General features: G+C 53.6%; 1 protein-coding gene across 1 annotated transcript in view; it reads right to left on the bottom strand.

Moving 5' to 3' along the window:
* GPT2 (glutamic--pyruvic transaminase 2) overlaps positions 1 to 12298 on the bottom strand; it is a 34444-nt gene extending 22146 nt beyond the window's left edge. The window contains exons 1-4 of the mRNA XM_059904999.1: positions 12162 to 12298; positions 11665 to 11928; positions 4409 to 4498; positions 2241 to 2349 (exon numbers count right to left, since the gene is read on the bottom strand). Of these exons, the coding sequence (XP_059760982.1) occupies positions 2241 to 2349; positions 4409 to 4498; positions 11665 to 11907 (442 nt within the window). The 5' untranslated portion in view covers positions 11908 to 11928; positions 12162 to 12298. The remainder of the gene's footprint in view (positions 1 to 2240; positions 2350 to 4408; positions 4499 to 11664; positions 11929 to 12161) is intronic.
* Positions 12299 to 14753: the final 2455 nt, after the last annotated feature.

Here is a 14753-nt window from a genome sequence, read left to right as displayed (position 1 = left end):
CCTTTGCACATACCATTTCCTCTGCCTGCTGTGCATTAACAGATTCTCTTAGTCATCTTCCACATGAATTTGAATGCCAGTTTCTCCTTAAACCCTCCCTCTACATTAGAATCCCTTGTTATAACCCCTCAGCTCTCTGCTCTTTCTCTAAGAACTCATGAAAACTGGGGATTATGTTTCTGTGTTAATTCTTTTTAATGTTTGTTTCTCCCAAATCTGACAGTGAGCTTCACGGGCACAGAAACTCCACCTGCCTTGTTCACCAGTGTCCCTTAGGGCCTAGAGCAGTGCCTGGTACACGGCGTGGGCTCAGAGAGGAGCTTGATGAGGGCATTATCTCCCGGCTCCCACCTCCCCCAGGTGTGTCTAGGTTTCACCTCAATGCCACTTAAGGTCCGGGACACAACCTGAGAACTGGATTACTCATCAAACAAAAAATAAATGAAGCCCCAGTAAGAAATAATTTTAAAGGGCATGATAAAAACACGTCCAGGTGAGCCCTAAGACCTTGTGTACACATTTTATAATCTCTCCGTGGGCCAGGGTAGCCCTGGGCATACTGACATTTTCCATTTCCCTTATTTTTGTGGGCAGGTGCTCAGGCTGCCCAAGGCTTAGTTGACAGAGCACCACCTCCCACTGTCCCAGTCTTGGCCAGGGCACTGCCCCTCCCCCCACGATGGGCAGGAACAGGTAGTGACCTCCAGGGCGGGGCTTCTCCACATCTGATAAGGGGCACAAATGCCAACCTTCCTGCAAACCCGGGAGGTGGGTACAAAGTATCTCCTAATTCAAGGACGAGGAAAGAAGCTCAGAGAGCACCTACCTCACCTGTCCTCCTGAAATCCTCAGACAGAACTCAGTGCAGGTTCCCAAAACCCCAAAGGCCAACAGTCCTGACTCACATGGACATGGCCTCCCAATGCCATTCTCCCAGCCCTGGCTGACACAGAAAAAACTTGTCGATGAGGCTTAGTGCATGGAACAAGATCCCCTCTCCGTTCCCCAGACGTTGACATCAGATATGCAAGAGCAAACCCCCTCCCTCCACCTCCGGGTTGCAGTTCCTGGAGTCTCAGGCCCACTGCCATGGGTCTTCGAGAAGCGCCTTTGTCCTCTGGGCTGGGCAGAGGGTGCAGGAGGAAAGGAGCCTGGAGGCCAGGCCTCTGGGCTGGCCTCTGCCAGCTTGTGGTTTAGTCCTTGCCACACAAGGTGCTGGCCCACACCCCAACCAGGCTGGCGGGCAGGGAAGCAAAGGGAAGCTGGCCCCTTCCTGAGAGGGACACTGTGAAGGACACAAACTTGGACAGAGGGCTGGTAGGGTGACTACAGCCAGGAAGGTAAGCATAGGGCTCTCCATAAAGGGACAGAGCAGAAAAGGGGGAGGGGAAAGGCAGGGAGGTGACAGAGATGCCAATTGTGGCTGATCCCCTGCTGAACAAGCCACAAGAATCCCTGTCCCATGTTTTGAAACATTCAGGCACAAGTCCTAAAGAAGCCCTAAGGACAACGATTTTCCTCATGACAAAGAAAGCTGGATTCCCTATGTAGGCACTGGGCAAAGGAATGAAGCAAAAATAAACAGGAAAAAAGAACATGAGATGCGAACAAAGAGCCAGAGGCCCAGAGGCTGGAAATCTGTCTCAGCAGGGAAGGGACAGAAGATCATTTTCACATCTACAGGGCCTTCCTCCATGGAGTCCTCTGGTGCCGGGGGCCAAGGCTGGGCGTGGGCTCCCGGCACAAAGGAGCACAGTCTGGTGACGGGAACGTAACACACAAGTCGGGGGGTGGGCGGCACCTTCAGAGCGAGGAAGCCACCAAAAGGGGGCCACAGGCACCTCACAGCGTGGCCACAGGGAAGTGAGACGCCGGGCCAGCGGGGCGTGTGCCTCCCTCTGGCCTCCGGCTTCGGAGACCTTCTGCTCTGAGGGTGGGCTCAGCATCAAAGCCAGCTCCCAGTGCAAACCCCAAACCCAGCCAGATGCAGGCTCTTGCGCCTGAAGTGCCCCAATCCACCCAAAGATGGCATCGACCCCATAAGCTCAGCAAACAAGAGGCTGACAGAGCACGGACAAGAAGGACGTTGTCATTTACTCTGCACGTCACCCACCCCACACACATTCACACACTCACTCAACGTGTACCCCTCCATTCCGGGCCGAGGCTGAGGCCCAGGCCCCCGCTGAGAACACACGTTCTTTTCACGCCCGCTGGGACCTGGCAAGTCGGGGCCTCACCCAGGCTGTTCCCGCCACAAGCCTGTAGGATCCGCCGGGCTCGTTTCTTAGCATCTTCTGGGAAGCTGGGGCTGTCCAACAGGTTTGGGTAGGTACAGAGTGCCATCACCTGGGGAAACAGAGGCATGAGCTGGGCTCCCAGCACCTCCCACCCCGGAGGGGCACAAAGGACTGCGGGCAGGCGACCGTGTGAGACGACAGCTCTGAGGGACAGTGCCGTCACAGGCCCCTCCACAAGGGCCCTGGCCTGTGGGGGCCTGGGGACAGGCGGGGAGGAGGACAGTGGACGCTCTGCAGAGGAAGGGAGATGGTGAGAGGCAAGGTCCATGATGACCTGGGCCTGGGCGGAGGGTGGGCCACCAGAAGAGGAGCCAGGGGACAGAAGGGGGCTGCTTCCTCTGCCCCACCTCCTCCATAAAGGACAGCAGCTCACATACCCAAGGCCACAAGAACCAGGGGTTCCAGAGCAGGGGGCCGGGGCTGCGGAGGCAGGTGCACCCCAGATGACAGGATTGCACAGACCTCTGCCTACGGCCTGAGCGCCCCCCATCACCCCTTTTCCTGGCCAGAACTGAAAACCAAGTCAGCTTTTTCATCTCTGTAACGGAGAAAAATCACCCTAACCTCACAAATTAAGAGGATTAAGCAAGGAAATGTTTGCAAAAGTGCTGGCAAACCCCCCGCTCACCAGGCAAGTCTAAGCTGGAAGCTTAAGAGCGGTGCCAGGAGCACTGAGGCAGGCTGTGCTCACGGCTGGGGGACTTCGGGCGGGCGCAGGCTTCTTGGAGCCCAGCTTTTCTTCAAAAAGATTTGTGCAATAGGCAGTGTGACCCAGCCTGCCCTCCTCCCTGGGGTGCTTGTGAAGGCTGGAGGAGGCCAGCACCAAGTGGGAGAGGCCGGGCCTGCCATGGCCAGCGGCAGGGTTGGATCCGGGAGTGTGCCAGCCAACCAGAAAAGGCTGAGGCAACAGGAGGCGCCCCAGGCACGTGTGGGGAACCTCTGCAGAGGGAAGCGACTTTGGGCCTCTCCTCTCCTAAGCTGTGTGCTTCCAGGACAACCAGGATGCTCTGACCTCCTCCCGCTCCACTTCCCTGGCAGAGCCACTCGGTCTGGTCTGATCCACTTCCTCACCACGGGCCCAGCTTGGGGCCTCTGACATTCATGGGCAGCTGGCACGCTCCTGAGGTCTGCAACAGTGGTCACGGGAGTCCATGCAGTGGACGTTCCTGAGGTCGTTGCCAGCCTTGGTTCTTCTCCCCCATACCCTGTGTGAATTCCCTGAGGGGCTGCAGGCTGAGGCCCCGTGGCCCCCAACACCCCTCCACCCAGGGAGCAGGGCAGGATCGCCCCTCCTGTGTGCCAGTCCCTGCAGCAGGAAATACAGGCAGGAAAAGAAGACCAGGGCATTCAGCACTCAGCTTTCCTGCCTGCCCCAGCCTGCCAACCTTAACCACACAAGGACCAAATTTTGCCCCATTCCTTCTCCAGGGAAAAGCTTTCCCTGTAGCTGGTCTCCAACCTCTGTCTAGCAGGCCCTGGAGTACTCTCCCACCTTATCTCTTCCCCTCTAGCCCACCAATCCTACAGTTTTGGCCCATGCTGCATCCTTGCAGTTGGCACTCAAACTGAAACACTGAAATGTGCCTCCTGAGGGCCTTCATACTCTTCATCTCATGGAGTCCCCCAGCAGTCCTCCGAGGCAGTGTCTGGTGATCTCCACTTGCCCAAAGCCACCCAGCTGGTAAGCAGCAAAGCCAACACTCAAACCTGGGGATTCTCACTTGGGAAGCCATACCTGGACCCCCACGCACCACCTCCCCGCCCACTGGGCCTCTACCTCTCCCATCTACTCTCTGATGCCCTCGCCAACCCAGCTCCGAACTCAGCATCCAGGACCATGCACCTGGCAGCCTTGTATACTAGAGCATCCTCAAAATGGGTTTAGGAATTTTAGACAGCTTTGGAAGGGGAGGAGACTGAGGGAGAGAACCAGTGGGGACGTCAGGCACTGGAGAGGGCTGCTACTTCAATGGCACCTCCCTGTGGGATTCTGGTGTCTGCTGTGTCCTGAGGGAGCTGGACAGGCAAGGAGGCAGAGGTAATGTAATGGGCCTGGCTGGCTGGTTCCCTGCTGTCCCAGTGGCCTCTGTTCCTGAGGGCCAGCTCACCTGTCGGAGGAAGGTGATTGGCTGCTGGCCCATGGCTTGGGCATCCCCGATGTTGGCACGGATGACCTCAGTAAATGGTTTTTTGATACCCTGAGTAGAGAGAAAGCAACAGGTGGTTACTTAGTTACTCTCAGACCCTGGATTCCAGAGGCCAAGCAATGCTCAACAGGATATTAATAAGCAGCCCTATTCTGAGCCTTGCCAGGTGTCAGGCACAGTGCCCTTGATATGCTTGGTCCCATGTGACCTTCATAACCACCCCTATGAGGAAGGGCCAGTATTGGGTTGGCCAAAAAATTGGTTTCGGTTTTTCATAAGATGTTATGCAAGAATCTGAACGAACTTTTCAGCCAACCCCTATTAATCCCTTTTTACAGATTAGGAAATTAAGGCTTCAAAAGGTTACCCACTTTCTGAAAAGGCTAGAAGAGCTTTCCTGGGCTGCCAGAGCACCCTGAGGCAGCTGCAGGTCCACGTTGACCCTGGGGCAAATGTGGTGGGAGGGAGGGAGGGAGGGGTCAGCAGCAGAAAGCATCAGGGAGAGGATCCCACAACTGCCGGCTCCCTCCCCCCAAGCGCAGCTCCACCTCCACCCCTAAGTGAATGACTGGGGCACTGCGGCCACCCTCCCCTCCAGAAGACACTGATCAGCAGGGACCTCTCGGGGGTCATTCTCTTGCAACCCTGTCTTTGCAGGATGAAGAATGTGGGCTGATTTTCATACTGAAAAAAAAAAAAAAAAAGCATCAGGGATGAAAAGACTGGCTGAAGAGCAAAACTGAGGCCACTGCCTGAGCAATGCGTTTAGCACAGAACAGAGATGGCAGAGACAGGAGGAACTCGGAAACCCTGGCAACAACGTCACTGGGGAGGTGACTGCAGGACACCCCGGCTGCTGCTAAGGAGAAAATGCGTTTTAGGTGGAGAACTGTGCGGATCTGGAAATGTGGGAACTCCACGCAGCTCCCTGATAAATCCAGAATTAGCCACTGTAAGAGTTAGAATCAACAGCAGGTTCAAGGACCTCCCAGGGCAGCTGAAAGGATTATCTGAGACAAACAGTATGAAAGCACTTGGCAGAGTACAAACATCATCATCTTACAAAGCTGCACCAGGAACAAGGTCACAAGGGTCATGGTGGAGGAAGAAGGCGGTGGGGCAAGGGGTGGCAGTACCAACGGGGGGCCTGGGTGGAATGCCTGGCCACCTTCCCATCTCCAGCTGCCCTTTCCCCAAAGGCACCCTAAATACAAATTTTAAAGGTACAGTTCTATGGTTTTGACACTTGCCTTCTCCATTTCACAATGTGTGCATAAAAGCAACTTTAGAAAACTTTCCCTTTTTTAACTCAGTAATATACCCCTTAAGTAAAGACCAGTGGGCTTCAGGGATGAAAGCAGCTGGCGAACAAGTCTTCCTGACCCTCATCTGCCACTCCTAAGCCCCTCCCATACAGGAATTCTCCAGCTGCTTCGGGAGTCAGGAGGCATGGGGCGCTGAGGAGGGCACCCCAGAAACAGCGCTGGACCGTCATAAACAGGGCCTGATAAGTCTCCAAAAGCTATGTTTGGTGGCGGGTAGCGGGGAGAAAGGCCTTTTAATTCCCTCCTGCCCCTTTTACCAAGTTCTTCAGGGCTGGCCAATATGGAAAGACGTCTCAGGGGGCCAAGGCAGGGGGACAGCACCACCCACTGCCCAGGGCTGGGCTGGGGTGAGGGCAGGCACCCTGGACACAGGATGTGGGGCATGTGGCCTCAGGGCTCGTCCCACAGGTGGAGCAATCCAGGCCACTGTGTGCAAAGGGGCAGACCTGACCCACCCCTTGGCACTGGCCTGGGCTCCTGGCACGGGACGCTCTGTCAGCCTCACTCAATTGCCACGGTCCCCCAGGCCTGGCCAGCTGAACTCAGGTGATTTCCATGGTGTGGGCACAGTCCATTCTTCGGTAGGGAGTAAATGTGTCACAGTCGAGGGCCAGGAACTACAACACACAGCTGCGGGCCCTCGGCCAGCTCAATGCAGGGAGAGAATAATGCCTGGAACAGATCCCTGGATGTTCCTTTCCGTGCCCTCCCCCTGCACTGCTCAACCGATCTGGGGCCTGCCAACAAGCAGCCTAGGAGCATTGAGTATCTCCTTTCTCGGGTCTGGGTACCTATGGTCTCCAGACACTTCGCTATGATGGATGAGCTGCAGGGTGGGAAATTGGCTCCTCTGAATGGGCAGGGGACCAGCCTGTCCGGCCAAGGGCCACCATATAAAGGAGACTCCTGTATCTTGGCACTTGAGATCTACATGGGTTGGGAAACACCAAGGAGTCAGGGGCAAACTCCTGCCCACAGTGACTCATCCAGGCCTGCACGCACACCCAATGGCACCTCAGCCCCGCCCTCGGGAGCCTGCCAGTTCAGCACATAGCTTTCTAGTTCCAATTCCCAGCATCCTAGAGCCCACCTGTTTAACTCACCTGCACACATCCTGCCCAGAGCTGCCTCCCTGTGGGGCACTGAGATGAGAGCCAACACAGGGGGGCTCTCTTCCCACAATTCAGCTCAAGGAGGGCTCAAGGAGCAGGCCCCCAGGCTCTGGGGATGGCATATTTCAGAGGGTGTCAGCAGGGAGAAGGAAAAAGGAGTTAGCATTGTCCTTCCCAGCTCACAGGCCCAGCATTAGGACAATGGACAATCCTAACAGGCACAAGGCAGTTTCCTCGAGGTAGGGATGGCTCCTGTTATGTCATGTAACATGTGAGCGGGAAGGTTTGGTAGGACGGTTAATCCCCAGAGAGCCTCCCTCTCGTTCAACAAACACTTATGAATCATGCCCTGTGACAGAAGTGGGCAACACAGGAGGCCACCACCTTCAGAGCCCAGGCTGATGAAGAAGTGGCCTCAGAGAAGGGAGAGAGGGCACAGCTGGCTCCAGGCCAGGAAGGCCACGTGAAAAGACCCCAGGGCCATGAGCAGGAGGACTGGGCAGGCAGGAAGCCCAACAGAGAGCTGCAGACGGAAGCCCCAGAGACAAACCCAACTAGTCCCCAGGGTCCCTGAAAACAGGTGCGTTGCACAGCTGAGGAAACCGAGGCTCAGCACAGGGTCTGGCCCGGACCATTATGACAAGCAAAGTCGGAAGAAACCGAGCCAAACCTATACAGGCCTGTGATTAAATAAGAGTTGAGGTGGGAGCTCCAAGGGCTGAGTTTCCTAACCATGGAAGCAGGGAAGGCTGGACGTAGGTTCCTGAAGTCTAGGGGCCTGTGGGAGGGTCAACCGTAGAAGCTGAGGTTTGCAGGGATGAAAGCTGAATGAGCTCCAAACAGGATAATTCAAGATAGCAAGGCTAAGGCCCAGGCAGGAGAGGAAACCCCAAAGAGCACATTCCTAGACCCAGAGACTCAAGACGAAGGCAAGGAAAGAGTGACCCTTGGCACTCTCCCCAAGCAACTCTCATTAGCTTGAAAATGAAGACTCTTAAGAGTTCTGACTGCGGAATTCCCTGGCGGTCCAGTGGTTAGGACTCCACCCTTTCACTGCTGAGGGCATAAATTCAATCCCTGGTCGGGGAACTAATAAGATCCTGCAAGCCATTTAGCACGGGCCAAAAAAAAAAAAAAAGAGTTCTGACTAGCTTCTTGCTGTTCAAAGCATCATCACTAAACATCTCCAAGTAGTCTTTAGGAGAAATAAATTGGGCCCATTTTGCAGAGGAATAACTGAGGCCAAGGTGCTCTGAATGACTTGTCTGAGGCCCACAGCACATAAAGGCAAAGCCCAGGATGCAGGTCCTTGGTGACTTGGGCAGGGTGGGTGGGTGGAGGGTTCATCCAAATGGAAGCCTACACTACAAATTTCTTTATTTTAAGATAGCATCTAAGCTCTAAAGAAAATGACCGATGAGATTTCACCTCTTGTGCTTGGCACATCCAGAGTTTCCAGACTTAGTTCTTAGCTAACAGTAAGGAGGTGCTACAGCATTCTCCACTTTTACCTGTGTTTAGATGCAGCAGCACACACTGATGTTAACAGTATTCAGTTTTTCCCTTCATAAATGTTTTGCCCTGACTCTGTGTACTTTTACAAACAGAAGCCTTCCTGTCTCCAGTTATGCCAACCTCCTCCCTTCCCCCAGTAAAACAAGGGAAAAAGAAGTAGGTTGAGGAGGAACAGACAGATCTTTTCAAAACTCCTACTAATGGCAGCTTATTTTTAAATGCTGCTCCCAATGAACACCAGGATCTGAAAAGCTGATAGGTTCTCCCACTGAGAGCTGCTGTCAGGGAGAAACAGGGCCTCCCTGAGAGCACACAGCCCAGGCTGGAGGAGAATGGCCCCTTTCACACACCCACTTAGTCAAGTGCCCCTCCTCCTTCAGGCCCTCCTGAACATTCTCCTCCACTCCTACCACCAAGCAAGACAGACGAGACTTGCCTGGCAAGACACCCCACAATCAAAAACCAGAGCCACATTGACATATATACACTACTAAATGTAAAATAGATAGCTAGTGGGAAGCAGCCGCATAGCACAGGGAGATCAGCTCGGTGCTTTGTGACCACCTAGAGGGGTGGGATAGGGAGGGTGGGAGGGAGGGAGATGCAAGAGGGAAGAGATATGGGGACATATGTATATGTATAGCTGATTCACTTTGTTATAAAGCAGAAACTGACACACCATTGTAAAGCAATTATACTCCAATAAAGATGTTAAAAAAAAAAAAAAAACCAGAGCCAGGTGTCCAGCCGATCAGCCGGTACTATTTACAGAGCACCTGGTGAAATGATTCCATAAGGCAGCTTAAAGGCCTTCAGATGGACAAAGAGGCACAAAAGTCAGGACTTGGGGAAAAACCCTGGGCCCACCAGACCTTCCTTTTATAGACTAGGGAAACCAAAGCCCAGAAAGGATCGAAGATTCACCCCAAGTCACTCAACTCCCTACAAATCCCATCTCTAACCGAATCGAACCCTTTAAAATAACATCAGTCCAGTTTTGATCATTAGAGTTCAAAACAGAGGTAGAAAAACCGAAGCTGTGCAAAGCCAAGGCAAGCCAAGCCAAGCCAAAAAAAAAAAGACTGGGAAAATATGGCTCTCTCAGAAGGGGCACTGTTTAAGCTAGCAAAATGGAAAGGTTGTCTCTAGAGAATGAAAGGTTTAAGCAAGGCTATGCTGGCTTGGCTGGGGCTATTATCTCCAGCACCAAGAATCAGGCAACTGAGATTCGACCAAGTGAGAAGAGAATAAGAAGGGATGAATTTGAACGAAAGCACCGGAGAATGTAGGTGGACAGAAAGAATGTCTCAACTTACTCGGGGGTAGGACATGGCAGTGGGGACATCTGTCCTAGAAATCACAGGGTGTTTCCAGCCCAAATGACCAAGAAATTTCTCCACCTCAATGATGGAGCCATACCCTGTTGGAACACCGTCCTGGTTCCCCATTGCACACCAAACTTTGCACCATAAAGTACTGAGCCCAGCACACAAGACTCCAGTCCCCCTTTTCCATCTTATTCATCTACCATATCTCTCTGCCAGACAGTGCTCTCCAAATGGCACCAATTCACTTCCCCAAACGCCCAGAACTTCCCAACCTTCTGTCTTTGCTCACAGCCCTCCTTCCACCTGGAATGCTCTCACATTTTCTGTGCCTGCTAAAAAAATCCCACCAATCCTTAAAGAATTGGGGGAAGAGAAGCTCAGGCCCAGAGGACAATCTGGCAATCAGATACCTGAAAGGAAAAGACAGTGTCCCCTTCTGCCTTAATCATCCTTGTACTTCATGAAGCCCACACGCAAGCTGCTATTTAACAAAAGGCAGAGATAATCCCTGGAACCCCTACTAGTTCCGGAACCAGAAAAATCAGTTGTAAAGTGATAAACCGGAAACAATTTAATCTCAGCCTTAACAGGGAGACTGTTGTCTTAAGGAGGGCCAGCTCGAGTCTGCCAGATATCAACAAGGAGCAGAGCAGCAAAAACCCGTCTTCTCTGCCTGTGGCCCACCTTCGGGATAGGGAGGCACAGAAACCGAGCCAGCCTTCTGTGGGCCAAGCTTTAAACTTAGCCCTGCAAGGAGTCAGAGGGAGACACTGGACTCTGACTTGTCCAACTCACTGTTTTGAGTCAGCAGAACTGAGTGTCCCAACAAGGTCTCAGCAAGCCATGAGCTCATCAAACCCCCAAAGTTCCCACGTTAATGTAACAGTCCCACCACGGCTTCCTCCCATGCATTCAAGGAACATTAAGTGGCCAACTCACCCCCAAGACATCCAGTTCTGGTGCCTGTGAGAGCGAGATCAAGGAACCCTCCCCCCCTTCTGGGTTAGAACTATTTTGAGCAAGCAGCTGGGTGACTATTTCATCAGTTCTTACAAGTCTTAGGAGTGTTTACTTTTTTTTACATTACCCTCTTGACTCTGCCTCCTGAATTCCACCTGGGTTAGAACTCTGGTATCTTACAGGGGCATCTCTTACACCCACCCCAGCCGCCCTCGTTGCAGGGAGGCAGAAAGCACTACTGGGTGTGTGGTCACTTTACACGCAGTTATGAACTCAAGTTAAGGTCCCAGCCAGACGGCCACCAGGAGGAAGAACGTCCCAGGGCCACCCTACCAAGGCCCAAAAGGCCCAGGCCCCTGCTACTCACTGGGAGAACAAGATATGGCTGTCAGTCAGGGTTCCAAAGGGGGCCTAAGGGAAGGAATTGTGCAGGACACTCTGCAACAACTCCACTTTTGTCAGGGAATCATTACTGGCAGAATGACCCGAAAGGTCTCAGACAGAGAGAGAAAAAGCTTCGGGAGCAAACCCAAGTCTCCTCAGAGCCTTCCTCCCTCCCCTGGTACCTAATGTGATCTCTGAAATTCTGGTTTCTTTCTTTACTGCCTGTTGTTGTCCTCACCCCCACCCCCACCCCCCCATGGATCTTGGTTCCACGCGGGTAGGACGGCCACATAGCAGGCAGTGCCTGGCACTAAGGGCAGCTCAATTATAAACTGATGAATTCAATTCAACAAGTGAACCGTATCTGAGGGCCTTTCTTTGTGCCAGGTGCCAGGCACTGGCGGGTGAAGGGATGGGGGGAGGGCATTCTCTCGTTTTAGCCAAGGTGGGCCGAATGAAAGAGCTGGCCACGCGGGTGAGAGGAAGTCCAGCGGGCGAACGCCAGCAGGGGACAGCTGCTACTCTTCCCCCCACCAGTGCCCCCTAGCCTCCCAGGGCCCTCCCGCCCCACGGACCCTGGCGCCAGCGCTCACCCTCTGCAGCTCGAGCTCGATCTCGCCGGCCTTGAGCATGATGGGTCCCCGCACCGCATACTCCACCGCCTTCACCTGCGGGTTCATGGACTCGAGCGTAAGGATGCGGTCGCGCCGGCTCCGCTCGGGCCGCACCTTGAGCACCGCCGAGGCCTCGGCGGCCGCGCTGCTCTGACCGCGGCCCCAGGGGCCGAGGGTCCGGGGGTAGCAGCCCCGCCGGACCAGCGCCGCCGCCCGCTGCATCGCGCGCCCGCCCAGAGAAACCTTAGGACAAAAAGGGAAAGAGAACAAACACGTCACGCACAGCCCAAGGCGGGCACGCCGGCACCCGTCCCCAAGCCCAGCCAAGAGCTCTTTCAGCGAGCGGTGCCAGCCTGGCTTCTGGGACGGGTGCCCATCCCCCGTCGACTCGGACCCTGCACCTAGCCGCTGCAGAGCCAAAGCGCTGCACGACAGGGTTTTGCAAAGTCTGCTCCCAATGCATGCATGCAACGTGCCTGTCGCCACCTGGCCACCCCCTCTTCTAGTCCGGCTAGAGCGCGCGCCTGGAGCTGCTCCTCGGCTCGGACGCCCGCAGCCGCATCCCAGCTCCCGCAACACACGGCCGCTGCGCTCGCACACCCACAGCCGGCGAGTCCGCCCGAGCCTGCCCGCTGCCTCCTGGGCCTTGTAGTTCCCTAGTCTGTTTTCAGAGCAGGTGTGGAGAGGTGGCCGAACTACAAGTCCCATAGTGCCCCGCGCTGGCCTGATCGGGGGCCGGGCAGGAGGCGGGAGCGGTGGTCTGGCTCTGCTGTAGGCTGGGCGGGCTCTTTGTCTGGCAGAGGGGATGCGGTGCCGGGACGGGTCCTGGAGGGGTCTGTCCTCAGCCTTCTGCGAATTTAGAGCTATTTGCAGCTTCTCCCTGGAAGCGCATCCTGCATTCCCCCCTACATCCCTTCCCCCAACACCTGCAAGGGCACAGGCTGAGAGATGGTGCAGTCCTCGCCCCAAGTTTCATCATCCAGGGTCCGACGGTGGCAGTGGCCGCTCTACGGGGGCCGGTAGGAAGCGGGGCTTAGGAGTTTTGCACTTGACTGCCTCTCTTACCCCTCTCAGCGTCGGTTTCCTTGTCGTCAAAACGGAGATCAGCTCACAGCCTCTAAGGAATGTCGTGAAAATTAAAGGACCAAGCAGCTGGTATATACCAGGTGGTCAGGCTTCCTGACAACTCCATTTGAAACGCTACCACACCTCCGTTACCTCTGTTAATTTCCTTTCTACACCCATTAACCATGAAAGCTCCAGAAGGCAGGGGCAGCGTTTTTCTTGTTCATCATATTCACAACACCTCTGAGTGTTCGCAGCACATAGTAAGCACCCAGTAAACGTTTGCGGAAGAATGAATGCTCAGCGCATGGTAACTATTATTTTGGCAAAGGTACCTGCAGGAAAAGGCATCCTGGCTTACCCAGAGTGAGTACAGGGCAAGAGTAGGAATGGAAGACAACTGTTCTGAGACAACAAAATCGACAGAGAGGATGTGGGAGAAGTCACTTCCTGTCTCTGGGCCTCAGATTCTCTATCTGCAAAATAAGTTGGATTAGATGACCTCTGAGGTCCCTCCTGGGCTTGGAAATTGTGTGTCTAGGTGTTTTCAGACAGATAAAGAGTCCAGAGCTCCCTCACCCCAACAAACACACACACATTAGATTCATGAAAGTGGGGGGCAGAAGGAACTTAAAAAACACAGCAGTGTAAGGGAGAAGGTACTAGAAAATCTGGGTTTGAATATAGGTGCATATAGCCACTTACCACTTGGCTGACTTTGAACATGTTGCTTAGCCTTTGTAAGCCTAGTTTCCCCATCTGTGAAATGGGGTAACACACCTACCTAGTGGGACTATGGGGAAAGTTCAGTGAGGTAACTGTAAAAGTCAAGAGTTTGGAATCTAGTGCTGTGGATCACTCTTGTTCATCCTTATCAAGGGAATGCCATATACTTTGATTAAATAAATTGATTACCAATGAAGGGGAAAGGGGGATGGGGAGAGCAACAGAAACCAAAGATCGCGCTGAGAATTCCTATGTTAGCAAACTGTCTTGGCCTGCCGAGGTCCCTGGAAAGTTATTTGGGCTTCTCATCACTGGTTCCACCCCCAGCACCTGTGTCTCCTTCCTAGCCTCTGTCTCAATGGCTAAGTATTCAGTCTCCAGGTAAAAGATTCTCCCCTGGGGAGCTTAGCTTCTCTAAGGACTCCACTGCCTTTAATGTCATATTCTTACCCGCTCTGACCACTTGGGGGGCCACACACCCACATGCTCCTCTCCACCTCCAAAACACGCTTAACCTTGACCTGCGTATGCTGTAAACACAGTCCCTTCCTGCTGTCTCCACCCCTGATCAGAAGGGACCCTGCGTGGGCTGGGAGGCAGGGCGGGCTTAGGTGAGCACAAATCCATCTGCGCAACTGAGAAAAACAACACCCAGCACATAGCCCATCTACGCCCAGCACATAGCCCATCTATGTGGGCTCCCACGTCACCATTGTAGAAAACTAGTGTCCCAAATATGACCTTTGCCAACCTGTCATGATTGCATGAGAAGAAAGCTCCCTTACTTTCCTGTGAACCACACTTCACAATTTGCAAAGCACTTTCTTGCCTATCACGGAGTTCGAACCTGATAGACATCAATGAAAGAGAAAGGGCAGACATTATCCCTATTTTACAGTTGAAGCTCAGAGAGATTAAGTAACTTGTTACTTAATCTTTTCAGGTGGCACAGGTAAGTGTAGAGCAGGAAGTGTGATTCCTAATCCAGTGCTGCAGCCCAGAGACCAGGCTTGTGTAGCTCTCTGGGTTTGGAAATTGGAGCTGCCCATTGAAATGCACTGAGCCCTTAAAAGGCTTTTGGGTGGTAGTCGTGGTGATAATGATGGTGGTGGTAATAGTGTGAACTCTGCCTTTATTTTGCCTCTAGACCAGGTCAAGGTAGGGCAGGAGGCAGGCTCCTAAATATTAAAGATAAAACCTGATTGAAATAATCATAAATGCCCTCCCTGTGAGCTAGTTGAGAGATCCAAATACACAGCAAGCTCTTGACGACCCAC

Source organism: Balaenoptera ricei, chromosome 19 (assembly GCF_028023285.1).
Source record: "Balaenoptera ricei isolate mBalRic1 chromosome 19, mBalRic1.hap2, whole genome shotgun sequence".
In the NCBI taxonomy this organism is placed as follows: Eukaryota; Metazoa; Chordata; class Mammalia; order Artiodactyla; family Balaenopteridae; genus Balaenoptera; species Balaenoptera ricei.
The sequence above is the reverse complement of the archived record's forward strand: the minus strand, read 5'-3'. Positions and strand labels throughout refer to the sequence as shown.